This window comes from Podarcis bocagei (assembly GCF_964188305.1).
Source record: "Podarcis bocagei genome assembly, chromosome: 2".
Taxonomy (NCBI): domain Eukaryota; kingdom Metazoa; phylum Chordata; class Lepidosauria; order Squamata; family Lacertidae; genus Podarcis; species Podarcis bocagei.
In genome coordinates, this window is record NC_138126.1 from 35454595 (window position 1) to 35474803 (window position 20209).

A 20209-nucleotide genomic window follows, 5' to 3' on the forward strand; every position below is an offset into this window, starting at 1 on the left:
AAGGCTCCCTAACATGAAATTCATCTTTTTTACAGCTATCACACACTGGGTCAACATCTTCATTAAGCTATCCACTATGAGCCCAATGTCTTCTTCCTTGTTCCAGGAGCTCAATGCCATGAACACACACTCACAACTTCTGTCTGACTGGTAGATAAATGTACAAGTGACATTCCAGGAAGTACACTGAATAGTGCCCACACCCCTTCTAGCTTGCTCCATGCATCTCTGTAGTTTATTGAAGTGGTGACCTAACAAATTCCACGGTCCAAAATAAACTAAAGGGAGGGGCAAAGCAGTTTGCCCTGGCATCCCACTGAACTCACTCCATTCCTTATTGCCTTGACTCTTTGTCAGTGGGGCAGAAACACTTCATCAGCTGGGCCTTGCCTCTTGCTTGTTCATGGCACATTACTGCCTATATATCTCACCCAAAGGTAGAATCAAACAAGCTCAGCAGAGAAGAAGCTGCAAGGGCATCCAGTAGTTGTTGTTTAGATTGTACCACAGAGATTGACCTTTGGTGGGGGGAGGGGGAGTATGACAGTAATTTACTTCATGTTCAAAATTACTAGAAGCCAGAAGAGAAAGCTGGTAGGATTTTAGCCTACAGACATAAGCAGGCTAAAAATAGCATGGTTCTCTCTGGAATTAAGCTAAGTGATGGTGCAATAGCTCATAGTTCCAGATACAAAATTATTTTATTCAGTTCTATAGAATACCGGTACAGTGGTACCTCGGGTTAAGTACTTAATTCGTTCCGGAGGTCCGTACTTAACCTGAAACTGTTCTTAACCTGAAGCACCACTTTAGCTAATGGGGCCTCCTCCTCCTCCTGCTGCTGCGCCGAAGAACAACAATTCCTGTTCTCATCCTGAAGCAAAGTTCTTAACCTGAAGCACTATTTCTGGGTTAGTGGAGTCTGTAACCTGAAGCGTATGTAACCCGAGGTACCACTGTACTTGTTGGCTTTTCAGCATTTTGATTAATCAAGCCTTCTAACAGTAACAAATGTTCAGATCAAAATCCTAGAGAAACTTGTAAACAGGCTGTTGACCGCAAGGCTTGCGGACACCTGCATGAAGCACGGGGCGTCCTCTGGAGGGCGCCCCATGCTTCGGGCTGCAGGCTGCCGCCAGCAAGCCTTGCGAGCCCGCGGGAACTCCCCCTGGGCGCGCAAGGCTTGCAGATAGCTTCCTGAAGCCTGGAGAGCGAGAGGGGTCGGTGCGCACCGACACCTCTCGCTCTCCAGGCTTCAGCGAAAGCCTGCATTCACCCCATAGGACACACACACATTTCCCCTTCATTTTTGAAGGGGGAAAAGCGCATCCTATAGGGCGAAAAATACGGTATCTGTGTGAATAGCACACGTTTAACTTTCTACCACTATTTGCAAAGAGTGGTCCACAAAAATTTGGCTTGGCTTACTAGCTGGTAACAGTTTTGTGGTTGCTGTTAAGACCTTCCTTCCCCTCTTCCCCTAGTCCTTTGTGCATACCTTGTAGTGTCTGTGTCCTGTTGCTCTGAACTTTGAAGCAAGAATATGCCTGTTTAAAAGTCTAGTTCAATATGAAATTCCCCTCTTTGAATGGGTGGGAGGAGAGAAAAGCAGAATGAGCCAGGAAGCCTGCACAAAAAGTGCAGTGTGACATAGGAAACCCTCTTGCACTCTCTAAAGTAAAGAAAAAAGAGGGTTTCGCGGGTATTGAATGGGGGGGGGGCTTGCACCTCATGAGAAAATATTTAGAAATCTCTTTTGAAGTATTACAAGGAAGAAATTGATGTCAAGAGCTTTAGCCGATATTGTACTATAATAGATTAGCTATAGAAGGTGTCATGCTGTGATGCTGTGACACGATTGTTTCACATCACACTATATGACATGACATGATGTTTTCCTATCATGTAACGAGAACAGAGGCTTTTGACAAGAACTGACAACCCTGCACCTATCCTGACATAATGGTCACAGAATGCATCACAACTGCAATAGTGACTTGGCTGCAACTCTGAGAACCAACCACATGAAGAACAGTAATTCTGTGCATGATTTTCTCCAGCATTTGTTGGGGGAAGGGGACCAATGAATTACGCTATGCCACAATCTGTCACTGTAAGTTTCTCTACCACTCAACTGTTAGACTTGAGTAGCAATTATAATATAAATCAACACCAGCTGACTGCATCGTTTCTCACAGAACAATTGTCCTAATACTTTTAAGAAGTTTCCACAGACAATGAATCCAGATGTGCTAACGGTTTATGCCAAAATAAATAATTAAATAATTGCTTGAAGCAATACGCTTACCACCTTCTTGTATATATTTTTAGCTACCCCATGAATGCCAACTGACACTGAATATACATTTTATAAAATGAAAAAATAATAAAGCTAAAGGAGCAATAAAAAAAAAACCCTATACTGGGGAGGGGGTGTGTGTTTGAGCAGAGGTCTCCTTCCACTCAACTCCACCGGCTAAGCAGCCTCCCGCTGGCTGCAGAAATGAAGGAAGCATCACTGCATTGGCATGACACTCCCCCTTCTGCACAGGCCCACTCTGATACACGGGCAGGACCACTCACCTGTCAACCTTTGGGCATCATAATGTTGTGACACTGATAGGTGTGCAGGGAATCCCACCCACCTGTGAAATTTGAGGTGTGGGGAAGGGGGTAATAATGGTAACTGACAAAGCTGGATTGAACCGTTGAGTTAAATTCTGCTACTTTGGCTGCATGTACCAGGGCACAGCCAACAAAAAAATTAACCCTACCCATCAGCTAATATCATTTATCCATTGTGCTGACAACAGCTGATGGGACAGGTGAGAAGGGTTTAGGAAAATTTCATTACAAGCTAGACTACACCTCCTGGCAGACCAAAATTTACCTGCAGGCTGGAGGCTCACCACCCTTGCTTTATATTAAGAATGCAAGAGGAACCCTACAGGGTCAGGCCAAAAGCCCACCTAGTCCAGCATCCTGTTCTCACAGTGGCCAAACAAGCACCTATGGGAAAGGGATAAGTTACATCTGTCACCTAAGCTCTGGCCACCTCTAGGTTAAATAACTGCTGTGCGCTATATATATGTGGGGCTGCCTCTCAAGAAACTTCAGCAGGTGAAGAATTCAGCGGCCAGGTTGCTCACCGGTGCAAGATAGTTTGCATATATACTGCCAATTCTGGAACTGGCTGCTAATTACTTCAAGGACCTCCTCTTCCCATACAAACTGTCCCAGACCCTGCAATGATAATTTGAGAGCCTTCTTCATGAGACTCCTCTGCAAGAGGCCCAGAAGACAGCAACATGAGAATGGGCCTTTTCTGTGGTGGCTCTCCGCTTACGAAATGCTCTCCCCATGGAAGCTCACCTAGCTCCTTTGTTACATACCTTTAGGCGGCAGGCAAAAACATTCCTCTTCTCCCAGGCCTTTGGCTAATTAAATAACCAATAGCCTTTTAAACTGGGGGGGGGGGTGTTTCTGTTTGTTACTATGTTATGTATTTTCAATCCTCAGATGAATTCAATCCTCAGATGAATGGCAGTATACAAATTTAAATGAAAACAATAAAGATAACAATAATTCCACAAGCAGAACCTGAGTGCAACAGCACTTTCCCCACTTGTGATTCCCAGCAACTTATTTTGGGAGGTATACTGATAACAACAATGGAGGCAGAACTGGCTATCACAGCTAGAGTCATTAATTATCTTTTCCCAAAAGGAAAAGCTAATTAGCCCTAGTTTGGGACCTTAGTATTTTCAAGAAAAATTAAAAGCATTATACACTAATTATGAAAGTAGCACAAAATAAAGTGAGAGAGACATAGTCAAGCCCCACCTCTTCAAAGGACTCACTGCATAGCTCTGAACAAGTCACTGTCTCAAGTCCCACTTCCTACATATAAAAATGGGATTATCAGTCACTCATTTTTTTATTTTATTTTTTAAATGATATTTATAAACCATTTTCCCACAGAGTTCCCAGGGAAGTAAATACCAAAATATTCAAATCAACTGTTTAACAATATTCAAAACTAAGAGCATATGAATACACATATTTGTGGTCAATGAAGTTAACTTTGTAGCAGGACACAATACAAGTGTCTCAATCTATAGTGTGCTTGCCTGAAATGAAAGTAAGGATAAAGCATGTCACGCATCTAAAGGGAGGTCAGGCTTGGTGCCATAGCAGAGAAGACCCTCTCACAGACCACCCCCCATTACAGTGGGACAACCACAAAAAGGGTCCCTTCGGCAGATCTTAATGCATGGGCAAGTTGTTCAGGAAGAGGCATTCTTTCAGATATTTGGAGCCCAAGGGTTTTATCTATCACTATAAGCACCTTGAATTGAGGCTGGAAGGTAATAGGTAACCTGTGCAATTCTTTCAGATTAATGGTTATAAGCAGTATATATAAGCACCCTAGCCACAATTTGAACTAATTGCAGCCTCCAGACTGTACTCAAAAGGCAATCTAACCCAAGGAGCCAAAATGGCTCCCCCAGCCCCCACCAATGGTGAACTAGCCAGAGTTGGGAATAAGCTCTCCCATACACTGAAGACACTTGGGGTTCAAGTGAGTGACTCCAGAAGTATTCTGAAGCTATGAACCTGCTTCTGCAAGTGTAGTGCAACCTCTTCTGGAATAGGATGACTTCCCAAATCCCACCTGCAATAACCACACAATTGCAGCCCCTCCATTTTGCCTGGGTACAGTTTCAACAGGAGACTCATGTTCCTGCCACAGAGGTACATTAAACCAGGGAGGTTTAAGGTAGTGTTAAAAACTCAGATATACTGTATAAGCTAATCGCCAAATGCCACCTTAAACCTAGGTTACGAGCACTACAATCAAATATTCAAGCGCTTTTTTGCAGTGGAATTGATTACTATAGTGGTACTTCAGAAGTTGAACGGAATCTGTTCCAGAAGTCTGTTCGACTTCCAAAACGTTCCGAAACCAAGGCACAGCTTCCAATTGGCTGTGGGAAGCTCCTGCAGCCAGTCAGAACCAGCGGAAGCCCCGTTGGACATTCGGGTTCCAAAGAGTGTTCACAAACCAGATCACTCACTCCCAGGTTTGCGCCGTTCAGGAGCCAAAACGTTCGACCTGCAAGGTGTTCAAGATCCAAGGTACGACTGTATTATTATTATTATCAATTTCCTTTCTATACTGTTTTATAGTTTAAAGGAAGAAATCTCAAAGCTGTTTACAACACATTAAAATATCAAATAAAACAATCCAGAATAAAGCAAATTCAAGCTTCAAGGAAAATATTTCACATCCTTCTCTAAGTGACATTTTGCTTTCCCCCTATTTAATTTATACAGCTGCTTCACAGAAGTAGTACTCTAAGAAGCCAGTGTGGTGTAGTGGTTAGAGTGTCGGACTAGGTAGGGCCTGGGAGATCACGGTTCAAACCACCACTCCATCATGAAGCACACTGGGTGACCTTGGGCCAGTCACAGCCTCTTAACTTATCTCACAGGGTCGCTTGTAGGGATTAACTGAGGAGGGGGGGTGAACTCCATGTACTCTTCGGAAAAAGGGTGGGATAGAAATGCAATAAATAAACTCTTCTCCTTACCTGCTTAAGAAAGCTGGAGGGGCCAGCCAGATGGAGATGTTGGTTGGCCAACCTAGCACCCAGAGATCTCCACGTGGTCGCAACTGGACCTGCGCTAGTAGCAAAATGAGCCTGGCTAATTTCTAACGCTGGTTTGGTGGTCATTCCATTTTACTAGGGAACCCTGAAAATAGTTGCTATGTGTGTCTCCTAACAACTCTCAGCACCCTCCATGCATGCACTGCGGTTCCCAGGATTCTTTGTGGGAAGCCATGACTGTTTAAAGTGCTATGATACGGCTTTAAATGGATAACACAGGTGGGTGGGCCATGCATCAGTGAGGCAAATTTAAAAGTGAGCTCCTTCACACTTCAGAGAGCAGCAAGCAAAACCATCACAAAGATTACTATTTGGTGTGTGACTTAATACTACATTTTAAAATGCCTCGGTATTTGGGTTGCATTTCAAAAAACAGTTCAGAACAGTAAAAATCATTCTTTATCTGGGATGCGAGACTGCATGGCCCTCCAAATGTTGGGTTCCAGCTCCCCACAGCCCTACACCTCTAGTCAGCATGTTCAGTCATCAGGGATTATGAGTGCTGTAGTCCCAACTGTGACCAGAAGGTCACAGATTCACAAAAGCTGCTTTAGATTAATGTATTTTTAAATGTTTTGCTTTTTAGAAACCCAGGTTTTAAATAAAAAAAATGAGGAAAAACTTGGCATGTATTATCTGAAACCAACTTTTCCTCAGGATAAATGCCAAATCTGTCATCAGCCTGGTCTGGCAAGTTCATCCACAACCAAACAGCTACGGGCTAAGCAGCATTTGTTCTCAAGCAACTGTTTCCTCATTAAGTGAGGAAACTTCCACCAAACTTCCTTGCTGTTACCACTCACCAAACTGGTTTATTCTATCCACCAAACTTCCTTGCTGTTACCACTCACCAAACTGGTTTATTCTGTTGCTGTCTACACACACCTGGAAGGTATACTGAAATTTTGTAGTGGGCAGTGTTAGAAACTCAGGTATATATGCTAGGCACCAAATGGCTCCTTGGGTTTTTGTAGTGGGCAGTGTTAGAAACTCAGGTATATATGCTAGGCACCAAATGGCTCCTTGGTTCTAGGTTGCCACAATGGAATTCAAGGGGTTGCACTAAATGACCTTCAGGAGCTCCAATTTCAAAGCTACAATTCTATGATCTTAACTACATTGGTTAACTGTAGCTTGCTCTTACAACAATTCACATGTCCCAGTATGCAGGAAGAAGAAACCCATATAGAGGAAATGGAAATGCTATTAACTATGGAGTAAGGCAGACATTTTTGAACTGTGGTCACCAACCTAGCACCCAGAAACCTGTATGTGCAATTGGAACCGCACCAGTAGCAAAACATATATGGCAATTGGCTAATTTCAAACTCTGGTAGTAGGTACATGGTAGTTAACCCATTTTGGCAGATAACCTACTTTAATACATTCATACAAGGTCAATTTGAATCCTTAATCTATAGCCATTTCAGCAAGTTAGATAATAGAAAAACCTATCATCTTATGCAATGAAGGGGTTATCATATAATTTTTAACCTATTTACTTATGAGGCTGTCAACTGATTCTAAATAATCAGGACGTTTACTCTCTTGCTCTTAAATGAATTAGGTAGGTTTTTTTAAAAAAAAATCATTGTCTTGGAACATATATTTTGAGTATAAAAAATTAAAAGCAGTGGTTACTCTTAAAAAACAGCCCAGTTGAGTCTTGCAGCTAGCTAGCACCTTGCCAACTTAATTAATGTATAACAAGTCCTTCCAGGCAAATAGCTTGCCAGTCTCGCCTCTCAAGACAACATTCAATGCACACAAGTGTGCTGGCAACATTTCTCTTCCTTGGCTTACACTTTTATTTTATCCTGCAACATTTGGACAAATAAAATATTGCTCAGAATGCCACTGAAACACGCTGAAACGTGCAAATGTTGCCTACCACGCAGCAACATCTCTGATTAATATTAATTTAAGTTTTTCACTTTGTTCTGTTCTGCTAAGGAGTCTGGAAGATAACAGCAACTTCTATAAGCTTTGCTAAATAAAACACTAAAAATAATCATGACACCAGATGAAGTTATGTACTTGCTCTCCTTCCCTATCCCCAATGGAGCTGCAATGGCTCTGTAATAGTAGCACAGGGACAAGAGAGCTAATACACAGCATTAACATTACAGAGGAAAGCCTCCCCTTCTTCAGCTAATGATGTACTCCATACAAGTATGCCCAAGGGACAAGAGACTGTGCCGGCTGATTGACTCCATCACAGGGCCATCGTCCATCAATGTATTGCCTCTTCTATTGAAATCTTAGGAAGAGAAAGTCCTCAGCTAGGCAAGCACTTTCAAAATTAATAATGTCACAATGTAGCTGGTCAAACAACATGAGCAGAATAAACAGAATAAGTGAATAAACAGAAAACTTACCTTTGGCAGCCATGCATAGAAGTCATATACAGTTGTACCTCAGAAGCTGAACGGAATCCGTTCAACTTCCAAAACATTCAGAAACCAAAGTGTGGCTTCTGACTGACTGCAGGCAATCGGAAGCCGCAGAAGCCCCGCCGGACGTTTGGCTTCCAAAAGAACGTTCAAAAACAGGAACACTCACTTCCAGTTTTCGATTGTTTGGGAGCCGGAACATTCGACTCCCAAGGTGTTCAGGAGCCAAGGTACAACTGTACATTCAATCTAAGAACAATGCGTCTAAGTTTTTGGACCCCTGAGCTTTACAGAATTACAAGTAGCCCTCAAACGACAACACAAAGGGTGACATCCAATGTTTCATCACATTTACTCACTGAAATCTCGGTATGACCACCAATGGCTATCACTCAAACTATTCAATCTATACTGTACTATGTTCCAAGTTAACTTGGAGGAGTCCCTGGAACAGATTCAGAAGACCTGCAAGGGGAAGAGGGGAAGCTCTGTTGGGCAAGCAGAATTACATGGTTAGCGCTACGCTAAATACAACTCAAAGTACAGTGGTACCTCGGGTTAAGTACTTAATTCGTTCCGGAGGTCCATACTTAACCTGAAACTGTTCTTAACCTAAAGCACCACTTTAGCTAATGGGGCCTCCTGCTGCTGTCGCAACGCCAGAGCACGATTTCTGTTCTTATCCTGAAGCAAAGTTCTTAACCTGAAGCACTATTTCTGGGTTAGCGGAGTCTGTAACCTGAAGCGTATGTAACTTGAAGCGTATGTAACCCGAGGTACCACTGTATTTGGGAGGGGACAATGCAGATATATCTTTAAAAGGTAACATCAGTCTGTCTCAGACTGAATCCATGGCACTAAATGCCACTAAAATCTATTACATGCTTGTCAACAAAAATCTGAGAACTGAGCTATTCTAGAACACCTGAGGAGAGGAACAATATGTGATCCATGCAGTTAGGAGTCAGATGCCAAACGGTCTGTTAACAACAGATTAGGAGACTGTTGGGGTGAACCAAAACCAATAGCCATAGGTTCATTTGGGAGGTGAAACAAGAATCAAAGAATGAAAGCATAGATATAGAATCTGTCAAAAAGCAGGATGAAACAAGGAATTAGGAGGCAGGCATAGATAAGCCAAAAACACAATCAGAAGATGGACTGAGATTGGTGTAAAAAGGCAAGAAACAGTGGCAGCCGGAAGCCAAGTTACTGTACTGTTTAGGCAAGGATCTCCAAACTGCTGTTGCTGAAGTTTATATCTAGCAAGAGTGATATATGGATATTATAAAAGTCACCACATCAGACCCTCTTGCTAGAGTCAAACCTAACCTACAATGGAGCTACCAAACACTGCCAAGGTTAAGTTTTCCAGTTTAAGTCCTGGTGTCTCTTACATGAAACCTATGAGTGTGGTAAGCAAAATTAAGGCCCATTGACTAGACTTCTCCAGGTCTTATCAAATATTATACAGGAACTTATGAAACTTAGCCCAGAAACACAGGACACAAATATATGGGAGGGGGGGGGGTTTCCAGTCAAATTAGAACTGCAGCAAAGTTCAACAGGAGCTTTTCTTTGATAATTAAACTAAACTATACTGTGCTTGCATTCATGTCCTGTCTTTCTTCACCTGACTTCCTCCATTGTATAATTCCAGATCCATGAAGGATGAAGACACCAAATAATCATAAAGAAACAAGATCATGTTTCTTCAACTTCTTTAAACCACTAGAAAGGTTAGTAGGTGATAATTTTTCCAATGCAAAATAAGCTTAAACTAAAGAGCCTGCCTATATGCCAAGATTTTGGTGCCCTGCCTTCAGATATTAGACATGAGACTTGAAGGAAGAAATCTTTTTCCGATGTGGTGCTCTATTTTTGGAAAATCCCTTTCAGTGAGGCCCATTGTACATCTTTTCAGCACCAAGGAAAACGTTTTTTTCAGGCATTCCTAAATCTCGTTAGAATTTGGTCATCTATTCCTTGATTATTGATATTTTTACTGCTCTGAGGTTTTATTGTTAATTTTTATTGCTGTTTTACCGATCAGGTTTTGTTTAAACTGAATTAACATTTTTATGCTTTCTTGAAAACTGCTTTGAAGATTATAACAAATTTGATTCAATGTTTATTTGTTCAGGAAGTTTGGAAACCTAATGATACAAAAATCATTGACCCCCCCCTTCCCAGATACATTGGGCATTTGCTTAGGATATTGTATAACAGACCCTATATATTTTCTGTTTATTACTGAGCAAAATATAGACACATAAAGGTTCTCTTGGTTTGTCTAGAACATGTCACCTTTTAAAAATACATCCAATTACATCCAAACTATTTGCCATACAGCAGAGTAACATGTCAGGACCAGAGTCAAAAATATCTCTATGGGGGGAGGGGGAGAGAACCCTGAAGCTGCACATCTAACCTGTGTAAATTCAACGGCAGGTCAAAAGCTACTTGTTATGGAAGAAACACACACCTTTCCAAATGACCTACATTCTGCAAAGAGACCCACTGACCTACAGAACCATATGAAACCTCATAAAGTAGGTCACTGGGTTTCACTGTTTTTAAGCATTACACTTTGAAAGAGACACACAGTCACTAAATCTAAAGACAAACACACATCACAGGGGATCTCCACATGCAGTGATATAGCAGTTTTTTAACCAAATTGCATAACAAAAAGCTATTATCTTTTAAGTCACATGACCGGCTTCCATTTTTCTTTTTCCTTTTTTAAAAAAGGATTGAAGTGAAAGACTATTTAGACCTAAGTTCTCCACAGGTGAATTTTATGGCTTTCTGACTAGCCTACTGAACAATGAAACTGTCAGAACAGTGAAAGGAAGATACGCACAGGAGTTTGTTTTCATTTAGGGGCCTACCAACAAGGACTACCAGCAAAAAGGATGAACTGCCCGTACTTTATGTCCATAAAAGAAAACACCACTCCTACAGCACTCAAGACTTTCCAACTTTGAAATCCTTTATTTAATCCATGACAGCTTTCAGCCAAGGCATTTGGGGTTTATTTCCAAAGCTATCTGAAGGGGCAAAATGTCAAGCACACACCCCTTTATAACTTCCAAAAGAGCTATGTAGTTCTGGATACTCATTCTGCCAACCTCCTGTGCAAGACAGTGCAGCCTCGCTGGACACCAAGGTGTTGTTTGAGGTAGTTCCCCCTCCCCTTTCCAACACTGCCCCATCTAAGGCAGTGTTAGAAAATGGGATATGAAAGCTAGGAGCTAAAATAAACCTAGGTTACAGGCGCAAACAACAGATTAATAACAAGAATAGAATACAAAGCTGAAAATGAATGAATGGCAGCTAAAATATTATGTTCATTTTTTACATGGTCTAGTCCTTCCCCTGCCCACCCCCATAATATTCTTCAGAAAGTCTATTCTCCAGTCTTCAGACAGTAGCTGGAAGTGGGGAGGCAGAAAAAGCTCCTTTTTCCTTCCACTTTGCAGTTTTAACCTGAAATCTTAAGCGCAATACTGCGCCCAGAGCTCAAAAACTGCTCACGCTTATTAAAATCTCTGTTGCAAAATGCCCCTAGAACAATGGAAGTTTCTAATACTGATCTAAGGTGTAGGGAAATTCATTAGAAAAAGAAACCCATAAAAGAGGCATAAGGATTCTAGAAATAGGCAAAAGGTTTTCTGCCTATTTTCCCTAAGTCAAGTTATGGCCCAATTCTAAAAAGTATTTTTCCCCCCACATAGGAATGCTCTTAAATTTTACTATTGGGGGGGGGAGCATGCAAGCTTTGCAGAGATAGGCTGTAAACAAAAAGGACATTCTTGCCTACTGATTATTAAGAATATAGAAGGATTATTCCGGGGGGAAATCCACACGCTTAAAAATCCAATTCTTTACTCTCTCATGCTTTTCCACCTTTGAATTTTTATTTCCAAGATAGTTGTTCACATAACTATCTTATGTGCACATAAGATAATCTGGAAGTCTTGATTATAGAGATAAAAAATGCAAGACACACCAAGAACATGGGAATAACTTGAGTTCTGTGCTTTCAACTGTATTGGCAAACTGTGCTGCAATCAATTATACAGTGGTACCTCGGGTTACATACGCTTCAGGTTAGACTCCGCTAACCCAGAAATAGTACCTCAGTTAAGAACTTTGCTTCAGGATGAGAACAGAAATCGCGCACAGCAGCGGAAGGCCCCATTAGCTAAAGTGGTGCTTCAGGTTAAGAACAGTTTCAGGTTAAGAACGGACCTCCGGAACGAATTAAGTACTTAACCCGAGGTACCACTGTAGTATTATATAAAAAGGAAAGGATTGTTAAAGTAGCACTGTACTTTACTTTTACTTACATTGTGCTTACCAAGGAAGTTGGTCACAACCATTTTAAGGACAGGTCTCTCAGCATATTCAATCAGCTTCCAAAAAAATCTTAATTCACTCAATGGAAATTAATGCCTAACCATTCCAGGTCAAAGACAAAAGGTGGTTAAGATGTAGAAGAAGGAAAATGGGAAATAGGTCTCATTTGTTACAAACTGGAATGTGCCCTCGAATTTTTATTCTGTCTCTTTGCTTCTCTTTAAGAAAGATGGAAAAATGGAGGGGGATGTATAGAAACTTGTAGCTTCTGCATGGCTGGAATGTAAAAGGTAAGAATCACATCTGTTGCTCTGCCCAGTTTTGCAGGCTAGGCAAAAGCACTTCAGGCGAGTGCAGAATGATGAGGGGCATTGCCTGGGGAGAATCCTAAGGAACAAACAGTTAGACCTAGAAGGCAGCAATTTGCCAGCAGACTAGAGGTACCTTACTCCTGCTTTAGTTAAATTATTAAATTTAAATTAACATGTCCACTGATGTTGCATCTGGTTTGGACTACAGAGTTAAAAACAACTGCAAAGTGCCACTTTTCCCGGTACGTATAGTTATAGCAATACGAAACTAATTATGAACACAAGAATCCTATTCAGTTTTACACTGATGGTGTCAACCGAGAACCACCGAGCTGAATTTACAAACAAGATAGCTCAAAAGATAAGGTTGCAAGGAAAAAGACAATATGACAGCAAGAACACGCACATCACACAAAAAGCAAGAACATGCACACTGCACAAAAAGCAAGCTGAAGCTATTAAAACTAATCACAGAAAACAATTTGCAGTTATCGTTAACAATAGGAATGTGGTCAATAAAGGAGTTTAAAGAAAACAAGAACTGAATGCTGAAAAGATAGAAGCAAAAGTTTAGTCACAAGTAGCACTCCTGTATGAGTTTACTCAGAAATAAGTTCCGCTGAAATCAGTGGGAGCTTCTTTCCAAATCTGTGGTACAGAACTGCAGTATAACTTTTCTGAACTGTATGTAGCGGTATAGAAAATGCTATATGAAAAGGCAAAACAAAATACATGAAAAACAATAAAATTATTGGGGTAACTCCATAGAGAGCCTACTTTTCCTTGAATGATGTGAACTGTTGTTAAAACTGACTGAGTTGTTGAGTTTACGCAAGTCACACCTTTAAGGTTGCTTATTTTAGTTTTTTAAGAATTTGCTCCTTGACTCAGCTATTCAGAGCCTACCTCACCACTGTAACTGGTTCTACTATTGTTCGAAATGCTCTTACCCAATGTTTCTCCCAATGTTGAACCAAAATCTACCCCCCTGCAACTTGAGCCTGTTAACATACAGTCCTGCCCTCTGGAAGAGCAGGAAAAAAGGTTTTGCCCTGTTCTGTGAGACAGACTATTAGGTATTTGAAAAGTTCTTTGCATCACCCTTCAGTTCCTTTTGATTTTGCCTCATCGGACTTACTTTCCATACCACTTACCATCTTGACTCCTCTTTACTCATTCCTGTTTGCCTAGACAGTGTGCAGAACTGGGCAGCACTCCATATGAGATCTGACTAGTGCAAAATAACGTTACTTTTGATTTTATGGGGGTTTTGTATATAATTTGTTTTTATTCTTAATTATTGTAAACAGCCCAGATACCTTTATGTTATGGGATAGCATATAAGTGTCATTAATAAACAAAATGGAACTATTTCTTCCCATGACTTGAAAACTGAGTCTATTAATGCAGACTAAAATTGCATTAGCTTTTATTGCAGCTGCACCACATTGCTGACTCATGTTCAGGTTGTGCTTGACTACAATCCCAAGATCCTTTTCACATGCCAAGCCATGCTTCTGAAATTTAAAGTGCATCAGGTACATTCAGTAAACCATTTCCAGGTGCAGCTTCAAGTAAATTTTATTCCTCTGCCACATCATTCACTATTTCATGTGAAAATAACTCAAACAGCAGAATCATTTCTTGAGTGAGAAAACCAAGTGAGACTTTCACTTTTGGTCATGACCACCTACCTCCTTCCCCAAAACACAATATCTCAAAGATTAATCAGCTCACAATCCACATTAACCTTTATAACTGAACCCAAAATCTATTAGCTGGTGCACAAAAGACATATTCTGAACCCCAGATCAAAAATAAACCTAACCACCAAGACTACTGCTACCATCCTATCCTAACAATTTCATATGGTTAGCTTAGAACATAATGCAGAATGAGTGCTTAAATCCTTCAATACTCTTAGAATATTTAGATGCCCTGGACTGAGCAGGTAAGGCGAGGGAATATAGAAGGTGGTGCAAATCATCTTTAAGAGAGCTTACATTCCCTATTCAAGTATTTAGATAAATAATAAATGCTTTCTGTTGTTGGACATTCCAGCTCATGTCTCTATCCCTAACAGTATCACTCAAAAACAGGTATCTTGCTGCTGATACTCAGGAGGACTGACTTACTGGTCCTTAAGCAATCCTAGTAGATATTCGCAACTGAGATTTTCTACAATACAAGCATGCACACTGATCGTATCATCAGATACAAATATTCTGAGTAATAGCAAACCATAAACCATAGAATTGTTGTACATTAAGTGTCAATGAAAAAAATGCAGGTGGTTTCCTGAAACACCAACATGCGTCATATACAGTAACTCCCAAGCCACAACCAAAACTCACTGCAGAGTTTAGATAGTGTTCAGTTACTATCATTTGAGTTATTTACAAATTTATGTCCAATACTGAGTTGGTTTATAAATAATACTTAAATATGCATTTTTATTATATATTTATTATGAAATATCATTGATAAGCACTTACTTTAAAAGCATATAGTGACATACTGAAAGCGTACTTTAAATATGGGGTGGGGAACTAGTAGCCCTCCATATGTTGTTGAATTTAAACTCCGTCTCCCTGGCTGGCCTTGATGGTCCAACTCCAACATACTGAAGAGCAACAAGTTTCCCATTTATATCTTAAGTGAATGCAATCATACTGACTTTGGTGAAACCGCACTCATAGAGGCAGAAATATAGCTAGAAACCTAACAAGAGGTCAACATAAGCTTTCTGCTGCAGGGAACACATAATGAGAAAGTAACGAAACATTTTTCTAATTCTAATGCTCACTTGACAACTATGCCTAAGCTGAACGTTTTCCATTATTAATTGAATAATTTAATATGTAATTAAATGGGATAAGGTTTCCATATTAAGATTATTGTCTCTTCCCCTCCCCAATAACCCATGTTACAGGACAGGTTGTTTTTCCTTAAGAGACAAAAATATGCTTTTTAACAAATAAGGATACTAATCAAATTACGCTACACAAAGGGGATGCACAACGTCTGTATCCATTGTGAGGACTGTTCTGAAAACTGTAAAATGAAGGCTTGGAATAAATTTTGCCTCACAAAACCGAGTCCCTCATGAGCACTACAACAGCTCCCCAATAAAGTCTACTCTTAACAGTCAGGCCTTCCCAATTACAGATCTCAAGCATTATATACAACAAAAATGTTACATATACACAAATCAGAAAGAGTTCAAAGCTTACTTCATGCAACTTAAAAACATTGCTCTAGTCTGTAAGAATGAAACTGGTGGGAAACTTTTTACTACACCTTAAATTAAATTTGACACAGGAAGTACATCTTGCCCATCCTTATTAAACACAATCTACAATATGCTGATGCTACAAGTAGGTATAGAACAATACAACCCCAAAAGAAATCAACAGGTTTGTATGCAAGAGCCACAGGTGGATTCACTGACAATACTAAAGCCTAAATGAACGTGACTGAAGTCTACACACACACACAAACGCATGTTCTAGACCGTGATATATATTAGACTTAAAATCAGTGTCCTCCAAAACAGTACAAAGTGTAGAAATACTCAAAATACATGCACAGTATGTACACGAGTGGACATTTGACACCTACTTAACTCGCTCATGTCACAAGAAGCCTCAATGATCCAGAAAGTTTTTCTCACTGGAGGCATGCATTTTCAGCTTTCACTCTGCCATGCTCAAAATACTTAACGAATACATTACCAACTGCTCCCAATCAACAACACAACCTGCTGTCTGCCATTCTGCAGAGTCTTCACATTAGAAAGTCTATTCATGGTAAAATTCTGTGATTATTCTAACATAAAAAGCATGCAACATATGACAAAGCTGATTAACTTTCCAAAAGTACTAAGGAGAGCATACAAAATAGAACACCCAATTCAGTTAAGACAACTTGTCAGCCTAAAACTTTGAAAGAATTACCTAACTCATACTTAACACTTTAAACATTTTTTTTGGGGGGGGGGGGAATCCATCACTAATACATACAAGTTAATCAAAAAAGCTATCTCAGGATCTCATAAATCTGCATTATTGCTATGTTTCTGTGACATAAATCCATGTGTTAGATGTCATATGGCAGCACTCCTACACATAACTTGAACATCTCTGCAAGTATGCATAACCCATAGTATTCTTCAGGAAACCGGTTTTCCAAAGTTCCTTTATTTTACATAAAATAAGTCATTATTATTAGAACAAAGCTGGACTTTGAAGTTGCGCTTCTGTTGTGCCTCTTTATCAACCTTCAGAAAACAAAAAAGGCACTCCTCAGACTATAGCCAAAAGGCTATGTCATAGAAAAAAACCAGCTTCCAATCAAACCTGACTGATCTGAAAGTCCCAGAGGCCTCTTTTTGCCTACAAACATGACATACAGCAAATAGCATCAAATAATTATTATACAGGATACAGTACCTACAAACACTTGTTTTTAATGTGTACATGAACACTTGTAACACAAAACACAGGTTTAAACATTCTTTCAAAGGGAGTCATTTCTCGTTCCCACCGCCATGGTAAATCAACAAGTCAGAAGCATTACAGTTAGTTACAGGAGGAAAAGGGACGAGTAGCACATTAGAATATGAACAATGTACCTTGTAGAGGTGCCTTTCCTGACATCACATATGCTGCATTTAAAGGCTTCAGCACTGTTCCTAAAGGTGCAGACACTACAATCCCAAAAACCTTCGTCGGCTGCAGGTTTTGCTTGCCTTTTTGGCCTTGAGAAGTATGTGTAGGAAGAAAGGGGAGGGGGGAGAGAAGGAGGAGGAAAAGAAAGAATAAAACATGTTAGAAACGAGATCATAAAGCAAAGCTGTTTCATACTATGCTCTGCTTTGCTTTGCCTGCCTTTTATTTATTTATTTTTTTGCTCCTTGCCTAAAAAGTAATCAAATTTTCGATGGAGCAGTGAGGAAAGCGTACAAAGCACCCATCAAGCCAAAAATCCGACTTTGTTCTCTCTTCTCACCACACACGTTTCTCATGCCTTACCCCGCAACCTTCCCCCAACACCATACCATGCCATACCCCCGTCGTAGCAAGAGAGGAAAGGGGAGCATTTCCCCCTCCAACCTTCAATCTCAAGGCAATCAATTTTCACACAACAACGACTACCCACTGAATCTGGAAGGGCAGGGAAAAGGCGATGGTGGAAGGTATCCGAGCTTGTTACCCTCCCTCTTGGGGTGTGCGTGTGTGTGTGTGTGCGCTTGATTGTACTTTAAAGGATTGTAGGCGTGTCCCTCCATGCGCCCCCTTCGTCTGTCTGTCTGTCTCCTTTACCTTGTTAAATCTCCCTTTGTCTGGAAGAAGTCAGTGTGAGGAGACGAGGAGCTGTGTGTGTGTGTGTGTGTGTGTGTGTGTGAGAGAGAGAGAGAGAGAGAGAGAGAGAGAGAGAGAGAGAGAAGCAGCCGCCATAGCTGCTCTAACACCAGATTAGCCCTGGCACCAACAGAGAGAGAAACACAAACACTTCGCCCTCCTCCTCCTCCTCCTCTTTGCTTCTACACACTCCCTCCATCTTAAGAGCCACCCTGGGCACAAAACAGAGCAAACACACACACAAACACACACACACACACACAAACCTCCCGTCCCCCCCCTTCCTTTTAGCAGTTAGCCACACAAGGAGCTCTCTCTGGCTTTCCTGCCCCTACAGCTTCGCCTCCCAGCACAATTGGAAAAACAAGGAGTTTTCTGTACCTGGCTGGGAGGCAGGCAAGGCAAACAAGCTCTCTCTCTCTCCCCTTCTTTACCTACTTCCTCCATCTTAAAAAGCCCCCTCCCTCCACCACTACTACAACCACCACCTCCTCCGCCACCCCGGGGCCTAGCCGTCCCCACCCCCCCTCCCCCGAGCCTAAGAAAGCGGGGTGGGTGGTGGTGGGTGCTTTCGGCTGGCACCCGCGCGGCGCGCTCCTTCCTGTCCCCACCGCCACCCTCGTCTCCATCTTAGGGAAGGGAGCCTCTCCCCCCCCCCATACACCTCCTCTCGGCTCCTCTGCCGACTCCCCCCCCCCTCGCTGGCCCCGCTTTCTCCTACCTGGTCGGGCTCTTCTTGTCGCCCATGGTCATGGATCGGTTGGGGCGCCGGCGGGGGTGGCGGCCCCCTCTTCTGCCTCGCGCGCAAGAAGCGGAGGGTTCGCAGGGCTGGCTCCTCCTCAAGACCAGCAGGATCCGGGCTGCTCCTGAGCCGCCGCCGCCGCCGCCGCTCCTGCCGCTGCCAGGCTCCCCCGCTCCAGACTAGGCAGCGCACGGAGCGCAGCCTCGGCTCCTCGGCTCCTCTTCCCCCCGCCGCCGCCGCCGCTGCTGCTCCTCCTCCTCCCAGCCAAGGCGAGCACGGCTACAGCGGGCGGAGCTGGCGGCCCTCCGCGGCCAATCCGGGCAGCCCGGCCTTGGGCTCCGCTGGGGCGAGGGAAGGGGAACGTGCAGCTTCTCTCCCCCCCCCCACACACCCCACAACCAAAACACGCACACGCTCCCTCCAAGCACCCACCACCCCTGAGCCCCCCGGTGCACACAGCGCACGCACACCCCGCTCCGTCCCGGGAGGAGGATCGGCTCCCTCGGCGACGAGGGCAAGGCTGCAGGGACGCCGCTCCCTCCCAAGGCTTGGCGGTGGAAGAAGCCAGCGAGCGAGGGAAGCGTGTCGCCGTCGCTGGGCGGCGCCTGGCCACCCACAAGGCCAGCGTGTGACCCCGCCTCGGTCGTAGCTGCTCGCGTCGAGCGCGGCCCCCCTTTCAGACGTGTGCGTGTACACACACACGCATATAAGTGGATTAGTCACGCGGGGGTGGGGTGCGGTGGGCGCGCGAGAAGCGTGACGCGCCGCCCGAGTTGCCGCTCGCCCACTCGCGTGGAGTGCGAAATGTGGCGCCCGCCTGTCAGGGTGGCCCCGTGTCTGCTCCGCCCTTGTCAACCGCACAGTGTTTCACCCCCTGGTTGTTTTTCTGGGGGAACAAAGTCGCCCCCTGAACAGCGAGGTGGCGGCGGGGGGGGGGTCCAATAAAGAGAATAACGTCACCCACACTGCAGTAGGAAATGGCCCAGCTCCCCTTCGGAGAGGGAAAGAGAACACAGGCTATGGGGAGGGTGTGCGATGTGAAACTTGGGTCCGCCTGCAGGCCTCTTGCTTCCTCCCCTCAGACAGTCGCCCACAAAGAAGTGGGAGAGAGGTAGCGATGCTCCGGTGTAGGGGGGTCTATTAGCCACCCACAGGAGCAGCCTATGTCCCTTCAGCCACTTATCAAGTGCAAGAAGAACGTGTCAACATTTGCCCTTCCGTGTGTCACTCTCAGGAGGCCGCACACTCAAGGTTACCTGGGCTGCAATCCTGAACACACTTTGGGAGCACTCTTATGAATACCGCGGAACTCGCTTCTAAATAAACCCTCCCAGGATTGTGCGCCAGACATGTGGAATAATTA

The 20209-nt window shown here is 43.0% G+C and overlaps 1 protein-coding gene across 1 annotated transcript in view; it reads right to left on the bottom strand.

Annotated features, from left to right (window-relative positions):
- RYBP (RING1 and YY1 binding protein) overlaps positions 1-19539 on the bottom strand; it is a 53176-nt gene extending 33637 nt beyond the window's left edge. The window contains exons 1-2 of the mRNA XM_081184372.1: positions 18826-19539; positions 17375-17500 (exon numbers count right to left, since the gene is read on the bottom strand). Coding sequence (XP_081040498.1) covers positions 17375-17500; positions 18826-18857 — 158 coding nt within the window. The 5' untranslated portion in view covers positions 18858-19539. The remainder of the gene's footprint in view (positions 1-17374; positions 17501-18825) is intronic.
- Positions 19540-20209: the final 670 nt, after the last annotated feature.